At 38.7% G+C, this 20639-nt stretch overlaps 1 protein-coding gene across 2 annotated transcripts in view; it reads left to right on the top strand.

The window, feature by feature from the left end:
- TENM3 (teneurin transmembrane protein 3) overlaps positions 1-20639 on the top strand; it is a 470182-nt gene that overhangs the window by 318061 nt on the left and 131482 nt on the right. For both annotated transcript variants that reach the window (XM_023221030.1, XM_031935298.1), the window contains exon 5: positions 8708-8830. In XM_023221030.1, coding sequence (XP_023076798.1) covers positions 8708-8830 — 123 coding nt within the window. The remainder of the gene's footprint in view (positions 1-8707; positions 8831-20639) is intronic.

The following is a 20639-nucleotide window of genomic DNA, read 5'->3' as shown; positions in this document are numbered from 1 at the left end:
AGAGTTTATAGAATTCATTTTTTAATTACATATGAAAGATTTAATTTTTAACATCTTAAAATGGTTGTAGTTCATGAATACCACAAGACAACCTAAAAAGATGCAGTCTAGAGTAGCCTATTTGGCTGTTAGTAACATAGGTTTTGACCACGATCAATGACTTAATATCCATGTAAGTCACTCCTGAGTTGATAATAGTATAATTTTTTTTTCTCATTGAATTGGGTGATAGTATAAAAAGCATACTCATTAATTTTATAGATGACAAATGTCAGATGTTACAACTTATTGTAAAGGGATTCCTGTGCTACTTCAAACTTTACTAAAGACAAAATAAATGTTCTTTATCTTCATAATTGTTTTGTTTTCTGGGTTTCTTTTTTCTGTTCATGATATCACTTTAGCTTGGGCAGTGAAGTCACTGATATCATGAACAGAAAAAAGAAACCCAGAAAGCAAAACAGTTATGAAGATAAAGACCATTTATTTTGTCTTTAGTAAAGTTTGAAGTAGCACAGGATTTCTAAGTAGGTCTAGTAGAAAAATGCAAAGTTTGAAGTATAGCTCAGTCAGGAAAGAATTCAATGTTAAGAGATACATATTTCCAAGTCATCCATCCACATGGAATTGGGAGTTGATATTATAAAAGCGGTTAACATGAAAGGAAGGTCAAGGAAGGACTTTGGTGAATGTCTATATTTTGGGGAATACATGGAGGCATTGTGTAGGTCAGGAGTAGGCAGGTTATGGAGTGGTAAAAACAACCCTAAAAACCTGAATGGCTGTATCAGTCTGTAATTGCAGCTGGGCCCAACTTGGCTGGGTGCCTCTGCCTCACAGTCTGTAAGGTTACAGTCAAATCACGGACTGGGTCTGCTGTTTCATCTGAAGGCTCAACTGGTGCTGGAGGATGTGCTTCCAAACTCATACACATGGTTTTTGGCACACTTCAGTCTCTTATCACATGGGCCTCGTTATGAGGCTGCCTCGTGATATGACAGCTGGTTTTCCCCATGGAAAGCAGTCCAAAAGAGAGAGAGGGAACAACCAAAACAGAAGCTGAAGTCTTTCGTAACCTAAGCTCAAGAGACATTCCATTATTTCTGCCGTATGCTTTCCATTGTAAGCAAGTCACTAAATCAAGCCTAAACTCAAGGGGAGTGAATTATACAAGGGTGTGAATACCAGAAGGCAGGACTTCTCTGGGATCATCTCAGAGGCTACCTACTACAGTGGCTTAACATGACGGTTTATTGTTGCTTAAGCTACATGTGCAGGGTGGTTCCTGTCAAGGGGGTTCTGCTCACTCAAGGACCTAGACTTGACAGAAACACTACTCAGCACATTTGCATGATTACTGCATGGGAATGCAACACATTACATATTGGTTCTTAAATCTTCCTCACAGAGGTAAGACATACTACTTTTGCCCACAAATTTCTTTATCTAAAGCAAAGTTACAAGGCTTCAGAAGGGCAGGGAAGGGTAACTCCAATATATGTCCAGGAGAATTTGATTACTTGTGAATAGCCTGTAAGACTTCCACATAATGATTTAAGGAGAACAACTGGGAACCAGCAGAGAGCTGGGAAGAGAACCAGGAGAATTATGAAAGGAAAATAAAGTATTGAAGATGGGTGGCTAATAATGCCCAGTACTCTTGAGATGTAAACAGGATGAATATTGGCATGAGGCTGCTGGATGTGGCAATTTAAGAGATACCGGCTGGGCACAGTGGCTCACTCCTGTAATCTCAGCACTTTGGGACGCCAGGGCGGGTGGATTGCTTGAGGTCAGGAGGTCAAGACCAGCCTGACCAACCCGGTGAAACCCCTTCTCTGTTAAAAATATAAAAATTAGCTGGGCGTGGTGGCGGGTGCCCGTAATCCCACCTACTCAGGAGACTGAGGCACAAGAATAGCTTGAACCCAGGAGGTGGAGGCTGCAGTGAGCCGGGATTGCGCCACTGCACTCTAGCCTGGGTGACAGAGCAAGACTTCATCTCAAAACATACATACATACATAAAAATAAAAGAAGAGATACCCATAGCCATTGTGAGAGAGATTTTAGCACGGTAATGGAGAACATTAGTCAGTGAGGAGAAAAGAAGTGTGTGCTGAGGAAGTATATATTGTGGTCTCTTCTTTTGAGATACCTGGTAGTAAAGGGAAAGAGAGGAATTAAACAATAGTTTAAAAGAAATCAGAATTAAGAAATCCTTGAAAATCCTGATTCTGTAAATAAGCATGACATTTATGCCCCAAACATTGCTTTTTCATCTCTTCTAAACCATTTGTAAACATGCTTAAGTTGAAGGAGCAAACACGGAGACCTTCATTGTACAGTCAGATACAGTCGGATGCTGGTCACTTCATTGTACAGTCAGATACAGTCAGATGCTGGTCATTTCATACCTTCTGGGTTAAGTTTCCCACTTTGTGTCACAGTCCCATTTCTTCATCTTAACAACAATGATTTTCTGCAGGGTGACAAGTTATAATAGTTTCTGTTTTAAATTCTAGTAAGACACATTTAATACATTTTAAAAAGTTATCATCTTACACATTTTTAAATGTATAGCTCAGTAGGATTCGCATTGTTGTGCATCAGATTTACAAAATGTTTTGCTAGTATGAAGCTGAAATTCTGTCCCTATCAAACAGCTTTCCATTTCTCCCTCTTCCCCACCCCTGGTCACCACCGTTCTACTTTAAGATTCGATGACTACTTCAGCTAGTCCATGCAAGTGGAATTATACAGTATTTTTAACTGACTGACTTCATTTAACATAAAGCCCTCAAGGTTTGCATGTCACATACTACAGCATGTGACAAGATTTCCTTTTTAAGGCAGAATACTCTTCCATTGCGTATATAACCACATTGTCTTTCTCCATTCATCCACCGATGGGCATTTGGGTTGCGTCCACCTCTTGACTGCTGTGAATAGTGCTGGTATGAAAACAAGTGTGTACATATCTCTTCAAGACCTTAATTCTTGTTCTTTTGGGTATGTAGCCTGAAGTGGTATTGCTGGATCATATGGTATTTCTATATTTAATTTTTTTGAGGAATCACCATATTGTTTTCTATAGTGTTTGCAACATTTTGCATTCCTAGCCAACAGCACACAAGGGTTTCCATTTCTTTACATTTGTGTCAAGACAAATCATGTTTTTAAACTAAAAATCAATTGGGGAGGGCCATGAGCTGACAGTCATCACCACAATACATGAATTTGTTTAATCGTATTGCCTTCCTCCTTAAAGTTTGTACTTCCTGAGACTTGCACTGAGTTTTTCCTTACTCTTTCCTTTTCCTCCCACCCGATGGTGTCATGTGCCCTTCTTCTGTACTGTGTCTTCACTCCGCACCTCATTTATTCGTTACCTCTTGGGGCTGGAGCACAGACCGTCACAGTTGCCGCACCTGCAACATCGTGGAAAGGAAAGCCTGATAGCCTTATAGAGAAAACCACTTTTAGGGAAGATTTAGGGAGGGTAAAAAAATGTATGTTATTTTTAGCTATGCTGAGTGTTAGATGGATTACTTTTAAGTGTTTTTTGTTTTTTTCTTTTCTGCTTGCTTGTTTGTTTGTTTTTGGGGGGGGGGGTGGGGTTTGAGACAGAGTCTCACTTTGTCAACGAGGCTGGAGTGCAGTGATATGATCTCGGCTCACTGCAACCTCCACCTCCCAGGTTCAAGCAGTTTTCCTGCCTCAGCCTCCCAAATAACTGGGATTATAGGCACCTGCCACCACACTTGGCTAATTTTTATAGTTTTAGTAGAGCCAGGCTGGTCTCAAACTCCTGACCTCAGGTGATCCGCCCACCTCAGCCTCACAAAGTGCCTAGGTAGGATTACAGGGGTGAGCCACCGTGCCCTAAGTAATTTTTATTTAAGTATAATACACATTTAGAAAAGTACATGGACTATGATAAGTGAACACACCAATGGAACCACCTCCCAGATAGACTCTGAACAGCACTCCAGAAACCTCTAGGGACTATGCCAGCCACTACCTGTTCCTTCCTTCCTAGAGGTCATCACCGTGGTGACTTTCATTCTTCTCAGTTGATTTTACCTGGCTCTGAACTTTATATACTTGAACTTATACAGTGTTCACTTTCTGTGTGTGATTGGTTTCTTTTCCCCAACATTAGGCTTGTGAGATTCATCTGTATTGTTGTGTCTGCCAGCAGTTCTTTCCTAATGCTGCTGTGTAGAATTCCATTGTATATCTGGCCTGTAATTTGTTTTTCCATTCTACTGCTGCCGGATGTCAAGTTTGGGGTTGTTTCCAGTTTGGGGCCATTACAAATAATGCTTCTGTGAACATTCTTGCCCATGCCTTTTGTTGCTAGGTGGATGCATATTTCTATGGGATATATAGACAGACTTCTGTAGATGCACTGGAGACTTAGCCGCCCTTTCTGAGATTTTTAATATGAGAAAATATATCCCAATTCCAAACAACCAACTGAAGAATTATCTTGCAAAATACTCCCATTTATAGTTGGTAAAAATCTTGTATTTGCCAGTTTTAACATTTGGACAACTTCTGATTATATTTACCTCATGGCACAAATATAATCATTCTTTCTACAAAAAAAAAAAAAAAAAAAGATAATGGACTTCAAGGTTTTTTATACTGTGAAAAACACACTGATACATACGTATCTCAGACAGGCAGTACTGCTGTCATCTACAGATTTCATTCTGCCTTGGATAACCTTTTGGATTTGAATCCACGGCCCTTTCACTATTATATTCACCTAGAAATACATGGAAATGACATAAAACTAAGACACATAATACTAGAAATAAAAATTTTTCATGATTAAACCTACATGGATATTATTTCTATAACCTTAAAATTCACAATTACAATGCTTTTGTACTTTTGTAACTTTTAAATTGTTGTTTTTTAAGAATCCTGGAGTTAAACAAAATAGCCTGTCCTCAATTTCATTGCTATCGTCATCATATTACTGTAAAACTTTAGTTTCCGACAGAATAGTGAGAAAGTACTGTGTAGAACCGTGCCCAGGACACGCAGATCTTACCTACTGATATCCTCGGCACCAGCCCCCGCATACTGCCCCAGCCTGCAGTGTCCTGGATGTAGTAGGGAAGTGTTATCGTAGCCTGTGGCCCACACACAAGCTGCGTTTCACTTCCTTCTGTATGGATTTTCACATCCCACTACCCACCGGTAGAATACAGAGGTACGCAGTGATGTGTCTTTTGTCATCAGAAGGTCAGAGTTTGAGGTTAACGTCCATTGCAAACTGCATGCAAACTCTCAAAAAACCTTCAACTCTCAACAAATCTCCACTTTCTTGGATTTAAAATGAGAAAAAAAAAAAGTCATAATAACCATTCAACAGAATCTTTGTGAAGATTAGAGATAATGCCAGTGAAGTACTAGTACAGTTCCTGACACACAGTGTTTGTTCAATGAATGGTTTAAAATGTATATTGCGTCATGATGTTCTACCACCAGCACAGGGACCGTGTCTGCGGCCGGGAGTGCCTGTATCACTCCTGGCTTTCCCTCCTCACCTGAGACCCAGAGCAGTGAGGGACTCCGAAGAGCACAGTGCCCCCAGCTGCTTCTTGCCACTGTCTGCACACCCTGCATTGGGACATGCCTAAACCAAGGATCCGTGGTGCCACCCATGAATAGTGGCAGCGGATGCTTTTCCGTGAGTTCAGTTCTGCTTTCCAACTCTGGCACTGAAGAACTGGACTTAGCCTTCTTTATTTTCAGATGTATTTGATTTGGCTAATTTTCCCTTTTATTCTGCCAGATACCCCATTTAGTTTTATTACACCACTGCTCAGTAATTTCTGTAACATTCTTGACTTTTATGAGTTTGCTGCCTGCCTCTGTCTCTCCTCTCTCTGTCTCCAACTTTGGAGAGTCAACCCCACTAACACCCTGCATTTGTATGAATATCTTAAGTTATACATAATGAATGTCAAGGGCATCACTAAATATGAAACACCAATAATTTCAAAGTAGATGATACCCTAAGACCAAACAACTTGTTGGTTTCTGTTTTCAGTGCAGTATTAAGAGATAATGTTTTTGGATATGAGTCTCATTATGTAGCGTCTTAAGTAGAACCAGCATCCCATTTTATTGAGATTCTCTGTAATAAAAATACAAAGCTGTTGCCTATCTGGCAAAAAATAAAATAGCTCTCCCAACATAAACATCACATTACTTTTTAACATATGACATCTGCGCATGATCCCATGGATTATGTCTACTCTTCAAAAATCTATTAAAACTGATAATATGAGCAAACCGATCGGGCAAGAAGACTTTTTATATTAAAAGATCACAATGATGACAAATTATTTTGTGTGGAAACTTTGACTCTCTTGGAATATTTATTGCTACTATGCCAGAATATGTCTGTCAAACATTTTACTCTGTGCAAAACTAGCTCCCATTGTTTTGTTCAAAACTTGGTGAAGCATCTGAAACCCTGAAAAATGTATGAAGTGATAAATGTTTAGCAAGTCAAACACTATGCAATTTAATGCAAAATGACACATGAAGTTACACCTGTTTACAAGATGACAACTTGTAAATTCAAGAATTCTATAACCTAGATCTTAATCCATCAAAATCAGAGTTTAAGAGGAATTGCTGGCCAAGGATAACTTCAGCAGGGAGTGTGAGTCTATACATTTATTTAAAATATACAGGGTAGATGTAGCTGTCTGCCTATTTTGGGTATCTTTCTTACTATAGCATGCTTTTATATCAGGTATTATTAACAAAAGAATGTGGACTATTAATAGAAAATCATAAAACTACCAAATTTTTAAAGTTTAGTTAATTACATATAGTAATAGTAGACTTTCAGTCAACTGCTTTTCAGAGAGCATTATAGTAAAGCAGTCATTCATCAGTGATTAACATGTTCTCCTCTCTTAGCCATTTATGCATTTGTTTTCTATGTATTAACTTTTTCTCTAAATTACTATATTTTTATCCACACAGTGTTTTCTTAGATTTTTAAAATCTCAGAAAATAGAATATTCCTAACTTTAATCCATTTATTTGACAGATACTTATTGAGACCTACTAGGTGTCAGGCACTAGATCCTTACATAAAGTTATGTCTTACAAATGAGACACAAAAGTGAACTAAAATAGTCTTAGAATAAATACTTCACCCAGTCAGGGTGTGACGGATGCACAGGTATTTCCCTGTCAGAAAGAAGCCTTGCAGACAGAAGGGACTGTTTATTGAGGGGTGCCATGGTCTAGTCAGGTGACTCCGAATAGTTCAGTAACCTGAATTCCAGACTAAATAAAATAACTCAGCAGTAAGAACTGCCTAGCTTTGTGCCGGCTCTCCTTCATATGCCCTGTCTAGAATCTTCTGGCCTACAGCTTCTCACCTGAGCTTAAATTAAATAAGGCAATTGTAACAAACCTCCTTTTAAAAATAAACCTAATCTCTAACAATATCACATAATTTATCCAAGACTAAATTCTAGACTGAAGATTGAACCAAAGCCTAACTGTATCCAAAGCCCCTGCTGCCTGTACTGTACCAGCTCAGTGCCCTTACTTCATGTATTGGGTCTGCAGGGCTTTTTGACAGTGGTAGTCACAAAGGTAGACACTACCTTCTTATTCTTTCTCCATCGCTCTGGTGAATTCCAGTATATACAGTAAGTAAAATAATGTCTAAAAATATCAAAAAAGTTCTCTTTCATGATATGGTAAAAGACCATCGCTGGGCTTCCCTATGGATATTTAACCTTCCTTAGGGGTTAGTTCCTAAGCTACATTCTGTGCAGCACAAATGAATGTTTAGTATATTAGGTGAATATAATAGTGACATATTTTTCTAAATAGTGTCAATAAATTAAGAAAAATAATAAAAAGTGTATTCATTTCAAATTATGTCTGGAACTTAAAACTTACGTTTATAGTTGTATAGTCTTCTAGTTATTTTTAAAAATTTTTTAAAATAAAGCAAACTAGTAAACACAATCATAAATTGTAATAAATTTATTAAATATAAATTTATGAAATTATTTTACCCACATCAGAAACTCACTTGAAATTACCTGACACATACGCATGCTTTTTAATCTGTACCATTATTAAATTGTATGTCAATTCAAAAATTACTCATCCCAAGTTTAGAATATTCAACTTTGATTATGTTTTGTACAGCTGAATTTCATGTACCAACAAATTCGTCTGTGAGACCAGTTTTTGCTTTTACCTTAACCCGAAGATAGGGGATCATGGCTCTTAAGCATCTACAGGTGTTGCAGCAAAGTAATATAAATTTGCAAGTGACCTGTGGTCTAGTAAGTTTGGCAAATGCTGTTATACAGTGTTGTACCAGTTACTTAAAAGACGATGAAAAATGGAACTCAGAGCAATTAGAGCAAATAACGATTGATTTCTAAGAGTTTCCTGGTACCAATGAACTGAATAGTATGAAATTGTTATTGAAGTGCCACCATATTGCACTGCATTGCTACGTAAATTATATTTGTTTGAGGAACTCCTTGTTTTATCATTTTCATTGCGCAGTTATCCTTGGCATTTCCGAAAATGGAAGTTTTAAGTTTACCTGTGACTCTGGTTTTAAGCATGCTTAGCGATTGCTGTTGTAGCTGAAGGCAGCAGACCTTTAAACAACGTGTTTTCTCCCCCCAGCAATGCATCTCTTTGGCCTTAACTGGCAGCTACAGCAGACTGAAAATGACACATTTGAGAATGGAAAAGTGAATTCTGATACCATGCCAACAAACACTGTGTCATTGCCTTCTGGAGACAATGGTAAGCGAAAGAATTATGTATCCTGTGTTTTTCTTTTAATATCCCTTTTCTTTAAATTTATTTTTACCCATGCTTACATCTAGCTTAGATGGAACAGGGAAGAGGTTTCGAAATTATAGCTATCATCTTTGTATGAGTGTTTTTTTAAATTAATTTACTTGAAAGGTTGAAAATTCACATTTTTATTACAGGAATGATACGATTTTCTGCCTTCTGATTTGATGGCTAGGCTTTTCTGCCTTCCCCTTTTGCAAATGTGTATTGAGTTCTATTTTTTGTCTGCAAATAGATTATAATTCAGTGTATCATCTCTTACATTACCTTGGGCATATTAGGTTTTCTTCATTCAACTTGTGTGTGGAGTTGGAACACTATATTAATTTTATTATAAAAGCATTTAAATGCAAAACACATTAAAGGATTATAATTTATTGACTTTTTCTCTCGTTGCCCTTTCTCTAAACCTTTAAGAATTTGCACTTTGAGCTAACAAAGATTTTGAAATCAGTTGGCTCTGAATTAAAAATTGAATTTAAGTGGTTAGAGAATTCCATTTTTTCAATATAAACACTTAGAAAAGTTTATATATATATCTGTACACTTACATTACAAATACTTTTATATTATTTATGTGTGTGTGTACATGTCTTGCATTGGTGTCCTCTGACTTTTTGCAAAATAGCATAATACCTTATACCTCAGAGCAACCTGATGAAGACGCCTTTTTCTGTCATCTGATTAATAAATTATTTCCCTTCAGGCATTCCCCTAACTCATCTTCCTCTTTGTTTCTTATCTCATACATTCGTGTTCAGCTTTGGCATTAATATGTCTGTCCTCATGTGGCTGGTTTCTTTGCAAGACTAGAAAGAAATTATTTTACATTTAATGGACATATATGCTGCTGTGTTCCATGTACCCATTTACTGTGATGAATACTTTGCACACTTTTTTATTATTTTTTTCCATCTTCTGTTTTAGTAATAATAATACTTTATGACACTTCTCTTTCTCCTTGGGGAGGTTGAGGAATTTTACGACATTCGATTTTTATAATAATAATGAATCTCCCGCCATATGGAACCTTTTTATATAAAGTTCTGCATGTTCCAGAAGAACTGTAAGCTGGTGTCGGACATGTCACCCACCTAACGTAGACAGTGGCAGTCACTGTAGAGGGGGTTAAAGAGAGGTGGAATTATAGATGGGAAATTTTAATTACATAAATTTCAATTATGTTAGTTTTTTTTATACATTAATAACACACATATGAACAAAATGAGTACACAGAAATTAAAAATACTTATTTTTGGTTTGTATTGACTGAAATTTAGACTGTCTCTTAAAATGCATGGTTCCTGTGAAAATGATCAAATGGTACTTATTAACCATGCATGTTAGGAACTTTTTTACGGACTGAACAAATTGTAATTATACCAAAGAGACAAAAGCTTATTATGGATATTTTATTTATTTTACAACATCTTAACCTTTTGTTATGATTAAAATGAAAATCGAGTTTGGCTAATTGGTTTCACAGTCCTTGAAAAGCATGATACTGAGAAAGCTGTGGACTCAGAGACTCCCGCAGCCTGGGTACTGGCTCCTGGTGTTTTGCCAGGCAATGCCTCAGCTCACATCGGCACTCCTCAGCTCACAGAAGCCTACATTCAAATCCTTGCCGCTTCACCTGTTTACTTTGTAACTTTGTGCAGGGTGCTTAGTTATTCAGATGTGCAAGAAAATTTAGGGCAGCGCTGGAATGGGCTGCCTAGGATCTTATCAGTCCCACAGGTTTGGAAGAACAAAGAACATCACATGAATATGGCTTTATTAGTAGAAATTTCTGTAAAGCTGGAGTCCTCGAAAACAGTGGCTTTTCAGCTGTTGACCACGACAGTGCAATAAGAAGTACATGTTACATCAAAGCCAACGTGTATACACACATATACATATGTATCTGAAATATGCTTCCCAAAATAACATTTATCCTTGGCTTGTAAAATGCATCCTGGAATTTTCCATTTTATTTTATTGTATTTCTCATTTTTAACAAATGCCACTTGCAATCCACTAAAATAGTTTCATACTTTACAAAATATTGTGATCTGTAATTTCAGAAGTACTGCTTTGGTAGCCTCCTTCTCTAAGAGGGGCTAAAGTTCCCCCAAATGATCATAGAATTCAGTTGTATACAGTTCTCTGCACCTTTAGAGCACCTGTATGTACATATAAGTGAAGTACTTTCTTCCTAGCTGTGTAAAAGTCTCCTCTATAGGGAATGGTTAATGGAAGCCCCAGAATCAGGTAAGTGCACTAGAGAGCTGCCAACTGGACTACGGGATTTGTAGACATTTCCTGGCATGGAAAAGCTGTGTCTGGGCTCTGACCTTGTCAAAAGAGTGACCTAACTATTAGTTACTTACCTTCTTTATTATTCCTGGAATAGCCCCCAAAACCCTAAATTGTAAGGAATTCTTGTTTCTGCTTTTCCAAATGCAAGTTCTTAGTATCTCCTAAATATAGTACTTGAAGACGTGGGGCACAGGGAGTGCAGGAACTCTGTTTACAAGGAGGGAGGTAGCTGCAAAGCACTGCTTTTAGGCTCTCGTGATGAACCTCAGTGTCCATGCACCACCACCCACTAGTTAAATTTTACATACTATCCAAGAAGCAGATCACATCATCTCTTTAGAAATTCTAGGAGATTACAACCCTTGAGAAAGCTTTAGAATTCTTAACAAAGCTCGCTGGGAGAATGAACTGTGAAAAGCATAGTGAGAAAATTATTTCACAGCTTCTAAATGTAATACTCTTATTTATGCAGTCCTATTTTACTCTTATTTTGTAAATATAATTCTAAGGAACAATCATTGTGCTAAGGGTGCAGTAAACTCCCTGCTTGCATTTAAGTTAACACTGAGCCAAAGCTTCTAAATGGTATTTAGTACCTAAAAGAAGAATTTCTATTATGTGCCATCATCTTTTACTGATTATTCCTGAGACCTTCTTTGCCTACAGATTTTAGAGATGAGTTATCAGAAGTGTAGGGTCTTAGACAGAACTGATGGAAATGGACAAAGTGAATAAAGAGGTAAGAATGAAGTTTGTAGCTCAAACACTGGTCTCTTTCCAGAAACTAAACTTATTCCCCTGGCCCAAGGAATTAATTTAGCCAAATGTACTGGAAAGAATCACACTGTCCTATACTCAAGTCCTGGCTCCTTCGTTTATTTACTTTGTAACGTTCAGCAAGTTACTTCACTGACTTCTTTGGGCTTCAATTTCTTCACATGTAAAGAGGGACTAGTAGTACCTATCTCCTGACTTTCCAACTTCAACAGTCGGCAGCCCTACTATCCCTCACAAACTTCTCCCCCCTGTACTTCTCAGCAACTGTTTCAGATCCTCCTGCTATACTCAAAACCCTCTCTCCGCAGAGGACCTTGCATTCTATTAAAAATAAAATAGAAACTTGCAAGGGGAACTCTGATTTTCTGTAGACACATCTTTATTCCTGCATGTATGTGGATCTGTGCTTCCACATTATCTCCTCATATTCCAGGTTCATTTTTGCATGATGGGTCCTCTCGATTCCATTCCCTCTCTTCAGAATGTCCTCATTCTACTGATCCCATCCAGTCAACATTGGAACATTCCAGTCTTTCACATCTTGGAAAACAATAATCTCTTGACTTTGCCTCCTACTGCCTCTCTCTTCTACCAGCCTTCTTTTTATTTATTTATTTATTTGTTTTATTTTATTTTATTTTATTTTTGTGACAGGGTCTCACCCAGGCCGGAATGCAGTGGTGCAATCACAGCTTGGCTCACTGCAGCCTCGACCTCCTGGGCTCAAGTGATCCTCCCACCTCAGCCTCCCAAGTAGCTGGGACTACAGGCACATGTCACCATGCCTGGCTAATTTTTGTATCTTTTATAGACAGTGCTCCACCATGTTGCCCAGGCTGCCTTGAACTCCTGAGCTCAAGCAATCTTCCTGCCTCAGCCTCCCAAAGTGCTAGGATTATTGGCGTGAGCCACCTCGCCCGGTGCTTCCAGCCTTCCCGAACATAGGTCACTTCGATCACTTCTCTGTCTTCTGTTCACCCCCCCTTACAGTTGGGCCTTCACAGTACTCCTTGCTCAATGACTGTCCTCCTCTACCTTTACCACCAGCGAAACGGATGTCTCCAGAGTTACCCATTGCTTTGTCAATAGCATCAGTGTAACCTCTTTATTCTTCATCATGTTTGAGTTTTTGGAATGATTTAATAGTTAACCTATTCCTCCTGTTGAAATATTCTTTCCTTAGCTTCTGTGATACCGCATTCACTTTGACTTTCTCCCTGACTGTTTTGGCAATGATACCTCTGTTTAGTTGACTCACCTCCCATCTACCTGATCCCTAAACACTGCTGTTTCTCAGGACTCTGCTCTTCACAACATAATCACTCTGGATTCTGCCACCCACTTTCATGGCTCCAGTTACATTCTCTGTGTTCCTAACTCTCAAATCAGTAAGTCCAGTGTCTCTCCTCAGCTCCAGATCTCAACTACATAAAATGTTCCTGGTGTCTTTGGAACATTTCCACTTGGGTGTTGTCCATGCATCTTAAACTCCACATGTCTAAAACACAACCCATCAACTACTTTGGTTATCTGTTACTACATAACAAACCATAACAAAACTCAGTGGCTTAGAAAGCAATTTGTTATCATCTCTTGTGGTTCAGTGAATTGACCAGGTAGTTCTTGTGCTCTTACTTAGGACACTGCAATTGCTTTCAGATGTCAACCAAGGTTAACCAAAGGCTCCACTGAGCTGGGAGTCCAGGGTAGCTCATTCACATGGCTGGCAGTTAATGCCATCTGTTGACCTGAGCTCAACGGTAGTCACCAGCTGGGATAACTAAACATGGCCTTCCATGTGGCTTGGGCCTCTTAGAACATAGCAGCTGGTTCTGAAGAGGAATATCCCAAAAGGGAGCACTCCAAGAGACCATGACAGAAGCTACCAGCTTTGTATGACCTAGCGGTGGCCATTCTAGGCTGTCATTGCCATCACATTCTGATGGTTGGGAAGTCAGCAAGGTCAGCCAAGATTCCTGGGGAGGGGAATTAAACTCCTCCTCTTGACTAGGGACCTGTCATGCCATTGCACGAGGGCACGTGGGATGGAAGATACTGTTGTGGCCATCTTTGGAAAATACAATTGCCAAGCCATCTTTCTTTCCAAATTTGCCTCTCTTTCAGGGATTTCTGTACAGTGCCTTCCCACATCCCCCCTCCAGTTTTGCTTTTTGTGGTTTTAGTTACCTGTAGTCCACTGTGGTCTGAAACTATTAAGATACTTTGAGAGAGAGAGAGAGACAGACCACATTCACTTAACTTTCATTGCAGTATACTGTTATAAGTGTTCTATTATTATCTTTTTCTTGCCTAATTTATAAGCTATCATAGGCATGGATGTATACGAAAAAATATAGTATATATAGGGTTTGATATTATCCACAGTTCCAGGCATCCACTGGGGATCTCGGAACATAGACCCTACGGATAAGAAGGGATTCCTGTATTAGGAAGTGGCACCGTCGTTCACTTCATCACTGGTCCAGAAGGCCCAGTGATTGGCTCTACTCTCTCATCTCCCGTATTTAGTCAGTCTCTAAGTTCCTTCAACTCTGACCCCGTAATATCTTCTGAATCCTGTTTTCTCTCAACTGGATATAGTAGCCTCCTATTTGCACTGTATGTCTCCAGTCTTGCTCACCCGCTCTTCACACACAAATCTGAGATATCAGTTCCTTGCCTAAGCCCTTTCAGTGACCTAGATTCTGGTCAGAAGTCTTTAAATGACCTACAAGGCTCTCCACAGTCTGGCTGTGCATCACACCATAGTGTAATATAAAAACAATATCACACAGAGATAAAGAGTATAGACTTATGAGCCTCACCACCAGGTTTTGTGTCCTAGTTCTGATCATTAATGCCTGTGCTACTTGGCTTCTTTGTGCCGAAGTGGTCTCATCAATTAAAAGGGACTAATTTTCTTCATAGAATGGTCTTTGCTCTGGAGTGTTCAATGCAAATATACAAAGGTATAAACATACAATGGTGTATAGTACATAGTAAATGCTTGAAAACTGTTTATGGTTATCACTAGCACTATTTAATGCATCTCATCTAGTCTCATGACTAGACTATAAGGCAAGCATCCTGTCTGTTCTTTCTCTGCTGTATGCCAAGCCCTTGGCACAGTTCTGGCATGTAATAGTTGCTCACAAAGTATTTGTTGAATGAATGTGTGAAAATAATATAACTAAATAATATGATATAAAGTATATGAAGGGCCATACATCAAGTATATGCAAAGTACTAGTATAGAATACTGGCTAAGAACTGAAGCTCTGCCACTCACTGGGTGCCTTTAAGCAAATTACCACTGTCACTTCCTGTTTCTTTATAGGGTAATATAAAGGTTTACAATGGGGTTTGAATCAGATAATGCATGCAGGGTGCCAGGCAATGATTGGAACATGACAGCTATTCAATGCATGTCAGTGATTGTTTGCTCTTCACTCCGTGATTCAAGATGATGCACTTGTAATTCATAGCAAAATTTTAAGAAGACACTTCTCTAAATCAGCATCAGTAGTATCCTCTAAAGCAATAATGGAAATCTCCATCATTTGTTATTTATATGTAGTTATTTGAATTTTATGAAAGCAATATTATCTTTTTTTGAATGCATAGAATTTATTCATTTTACATTTATTTAATGAGCACTTACTATGTGCCATGAACTGAGCAAGATTCTGGGAATACAGCAGTAAAAGCAAGATGATCACAGCTGTTGTTTCCAGAGCATGTGAATTCTAGGCTGGATAGGAATCGAGCAAGTTATTACAATGAATTAGAAAATCTCCGTTAGGGAAAAGCAGAGTGTTCGCTGACAGAACATTTCAACACCAGCTTGATTTCTAAAGGGACATGTAAGACAAGACAAATGCCCAATTTTAGCACAGGATAATTTCAGATAATAAAGACTGAAATAAAAGGCTATACATTTCAGTCGGTGTAACTAGGGCAAGTGACTTCTCCAATCGAAAGAACTCTTTTTGTATGGGTATGAGTTGAAAAACTACAAATATGTGTGTGTGTGCTGCTTAAACAAAACAATTCCAGTTGCTTTTAACTTTTAATTTTTTTTTTTAAATTTTTGGCGCGATCTCGGCTCACTGCAGACTCCACCTCCCAGGTTCATGCCATTGTCCTGCCTCAGCCTCCCAAGTAGCTGGGACTAAATTTTACATTTTTGATCATCGTGTATCAACTTTCTTAAGTACTAGACAACTCTAGAGAGTTCGATTTGATAGCAGGTTGAAGATAACATGTGAATTAGAGAAATGGAGCTGACAGGGCTGCAAAAGCACTGAGTTTTGTTCAATATTGTTCATAGTATTTGTGTTATTACAATGTGTAATAGCTCCTTAATTAGATGCTGTATTGATCTTGTCCATTAAGCTATGTTTGCAAAGTAGTTATGTCTTATTTCACTTAGCTTGTGATCTAACACTCTGTATCCACAGTGCTGAATTATGGCATCTGGTTGTTTATAAAAAGATATGTTCTCTCAGAGATCTCAAAGTCAGGGTATGCATCCGAGGTTAGGTCATAGAATTGGAGGGTGGGCTGTTGATTGTCTATAAATGCTTAACCTTGCTTCCTGATGTCTTTTTTTTTTTTTTTTTTTTTTTTTTTTGAGACGGAGTCTCGCTCTGTCGCCCAGGCTGGAGTGCAGTGGCCAGATCTCAGCTCACTGCAAGCTCCGCCCCCCGGGTTTACGCCATTCTCCTGCCTCAGCCTCCCGAGTAGCTGGGACTACAGGCGCCCGCCACCTCACCCGGCTAGTTTTTTGTTTTGTATTTTTTAGTAGAGACGGGGGTTTCACCGTATTAGCCAGGATGGTCTCGATCTCCTGACCTCGTGATCCGCCCGTCTCGGCCTCCCAAAGTGCTGGGATTACAGGCTTGAGCCACCGCGCCCGGCCACTTCCTGATGTCTTAATTGTTAGTGCCTCTGTGGGATTTAAGATGATACTATCATTTACCTTCCACAACAATTGCAGTTAGACTTTGACAGTCAATTTCTTTTCTGCCTTTCCATTTCAGTCATTATAGGCTTGTTTACTCACACCATAGGCAGGTGGCAAATCCATGATATGTATGGCAGACAACTTAGCATTTTGTAATTTTTGCTCGTTTTTCCGATAGCACAAAATAATTTTCAAACAGACACCAAACCTCCTAATTATCAATATGACTTTAAATCTTCTGTTTTGTCCTCACAGTATCTGTGGTTGGTAAACTATTATTTATAAAACATTTTTCAGTTCAAAGTACTTTTTAAAAGGCATTATCTGAAAAACTTTCACTCCACTGATGTGTTTTCATATGAACTGGGTACCACATAAGGAGGAGAGGAATAACAATAGCTTTGCGTATGTGGTCTCTTTATGTTTTCACACTCTGACAACTGTCTTTTAAGACATTAAGACTGTTGTGACACATACTGATGAAAGAAAAAAGTCACAGTTCGTAGGTGAAAAGACTGCTAGTGGCTCCCACATTCAGGCACAACAGGACATGCTGAAAAAAACCTTCAAGATGATACCCTATTGTGTTTGAAGACATGGTACATTTCACTCTTTCTGTGAAGGCTTTAATTGGTTTGATTCCTAACCCTCAAGCTTTGAGTTTAGAATAACTGCAGGGCACTCTGTTGCCCTGTCTCTATTTTTTCCTCCAGTTTTCCTCCTTTTTCTTTTAGTAAAACCTACAGACGACCTTAGTGTTGCCTATGATCATTCCCAGGTTCAGGCTCTAGGGCTTTATGGACGTAGTGATCTCAGTAAGGGAGGATAGAGAGCCCTAGAACTGGCCTTTTTTTTATTTCTTCTGAAGCCAAAGTTTTCTGGAATTCAGGACATGATGAAAGACTCCTGTGTCCAGGCTTTTATCTAAGAGGACTGATGAGCTTCAGAGGAAAAGGTTGTGCAAGTATTTACAAGTTTATCAAACTGTGTCAATGGCCCACTGACTTCCAGGTGTGTTTACCATCAATAAAGAGCATTTGAAAATGCTAACAGGAGTGAACACACATGACCTGGCCAAATGAGAGAAGGGCTGTGACTTGAAAAGCAGCAGTGCACTAATCTAAGCTGCCCTATCAGTGGACTTTGCAGAGAAAAATCAGTGATGTCCTTATATTTCTACATCACTGATTAGAATGAGAGATCAGATCTGCAGCTACCTTTTAGAAAAGACACATTCTAAGACTGTAATTCAAAATAAAGTCATTCTAAATAGTATAATAACTTGAAGCAAATAGAAGTTGACAGGCACTTTAGAGGTGAGATTCATATTTCATGGGAAAAGCTAGAATAGATCAGTGGGCTTCAAACTATTTTGCTTTTGTGACCCCCTTAAACAAAATAGCTATACAAATTTAATGTTTTTATTTTTTGAGATCATATGTTTTTAAAAACCTGTTTTCTTCTATATTAAATTATGCTTACAATTATTAGTTGTACACATTTGACTGAAAACAACCTAATTCTTATGTAAGTGTGTTAAAGATTTTGATAATTTGAAACCTAAAAAGTGAAAATATATTGAAAATACCTCTCTGAGATGAATGGGAACTTTTTTCAAATACTTTATATATTCATAGATGAATATTCCTTACAAGAATAAAGTGAAATTCAGTTTCAATTCTAATCCCGTTTTCCTTTCTTATGAATATAAACAAAAGAAATCTTGCTACAACGTAAGTGGCAATGGAAGAATTTTTTTTTAAGTGATGCTCTTCAATTATTTGACATTATTAGTCATATGTCAGAAATCACATTGTGATCTATTTCTAAAACAATATGTTGTCTATAAGCTGCCAGTTCTATCACATTTCTCATGAAAGCGCAGAATCAGCAACTAACTACTTTGAAAAAGATTTATTACACTGTTTTTAGAACCAATCCTTTCCCGGTTTCTGTGTAGGATATCAAAAAAGACTTTACCAAGGCTTAGCAAAATACTGCTAATTTGACCTGTTATTCTGCTACTTAGTGGCACTTTATTTAATCTGGTATGCTTAAAATGTGGTGAAAAATGGAACTATTGCTCATATTAATTCATCTTTGATATTATAATTTTGTAATGCTTTCATCGTATTACAGGAAGATCTCATTTTATTACGCTTTCTCATGCCTCCCAGATGCCACGTTTTTTACAAACTGAGTGTCTGTGGCAGCCCTGCATCAGCAAGTCTCTCAGCACTGCTTTTCCAACAGCACGTGCCCACGTCATGTCTCTGTGTTGCATTTTGGTAATTCTCAAAATATTTCAAACTTTTTCATTATCGTTCGATCTGTGACGGTGACCTTCAGTCAGTGGTCTTTGATGTTGCTCTTTTCATTGTTTTGGGGTGCCAGAAACCGCACCCACAGAAGACAGCGAACTGAATCGATACGTGTGTGTGTGTTCTGACTGCTCCGGGACCAGCATCCCCGCCATCTGTCTCTCCTTGGGCCTTCCTATTTCCTGAGACACAACAGTATTGAAATGAGGCCAGTCAATAAGCCCACGGTGGCCTCTAAGTATTCAAGTGAAAGGTAGAATCACACGTCTGTCAGTGTAAGTCGAAAGCTAGAAATGATCAAGCTTAGTGGGGAAGTCATGTCCAAGGTGAGATCGGCTGAAAGCTAGGCCTCCTGCGCCAAACACTTGGCCAGGTTGTGAGTGCAAAGGAAGAGTTTTTAAAGGCAATTAAAAGCACGACTCCAAGTGAGCACATGAATGATAAGAAAGCAAAACAGCCTTATTACCGATAAGGAGAACATTTGAGTGGCCTGGATAGATGATCAAACCAGATATAACATTCCCTTCAGCTAAAGCCTACTCCAGAGCAAGGCTCTCTCTTCAGCTCTGTAAAGGCTGAGAGAGGTGAGGAAGCTGCAGAATAAGAGTTAGAAGTTAACAAAGGTTGGTTCATGAGGTTTAAGGAGAGAAGCCATCTCTGCGACATAAAAATGCAAGGTGAAGCAGCAGGTGCTGATGCAGACGCTGCAGCAGGTTATCCAGAAGATCTAGCTAAGATCACTGATGAATATGGCTACACTAGACAATAGATTTTCAGTGTAGATGAAAGAGCCTTACACTGGAAGAAGATGCCATCTAGGATTTTTCATAGCTAGAGAGGAGAAGTCAAGGCCTGGCCTCAAAGCTTCCAGGGACAGGCTGACTCTGTTAGGGGGTAATGCAACTGGGGACTTGATGCAACTGGGGACTTGAAGTTGAAGCCAGTGCTTATTGATCATTCCTCAAATCCTAGGGCCGTTAAGAATTATGCTATCTCTGCCTATGCTCTATAAATGGAACAACAAAGCCTGGATGACAGCACATCTCTTTACAACATGGCTAGCAAATATTTTAAGCCCACCATTGAGACCTACTGCTCAGAGAAAAAGATTGCTTTCAAAATATTGCTTCTTATTGACAATGTGCCTAGTCCCCCAAGAGCTCTGATGGAGATGTACGAGGAGGTTAGTGTTTTCATGTCTGCAGACACAGCATCCATTCTGCAGCCCATGGATTGGGGTAATTTCAGCTTTCAAGTCATATTTAAGAAGTACATTTTGTAAGGCTATCATAGATAGTGATTTCCTGTGATAGATCTGGGCAAAGTCAATTAAAAATCTTCTGGAAAGGATTTAGCATTCTAGATGCTATTAAGAATATTTATGACTCAT

Source organism: Piliocolobus tephrosceles, chromosome 3, assembly GCF_002776525.5.
Source record: "Piliocolobus tephrosceles isolate RC106 chromosome 3, ASM277652v3, whole genome shotgun sequence".
NCBI classification, from domain to species: Eukaryota; Metazoa; Chordata; class Mammalia; order Primates; family Cercopithecidae; genus Piliocolobus; species Piliocolobus tephrosceles.
This window is presented reverse-complemented; position numbering and strand designations above follow the sequence as displayed.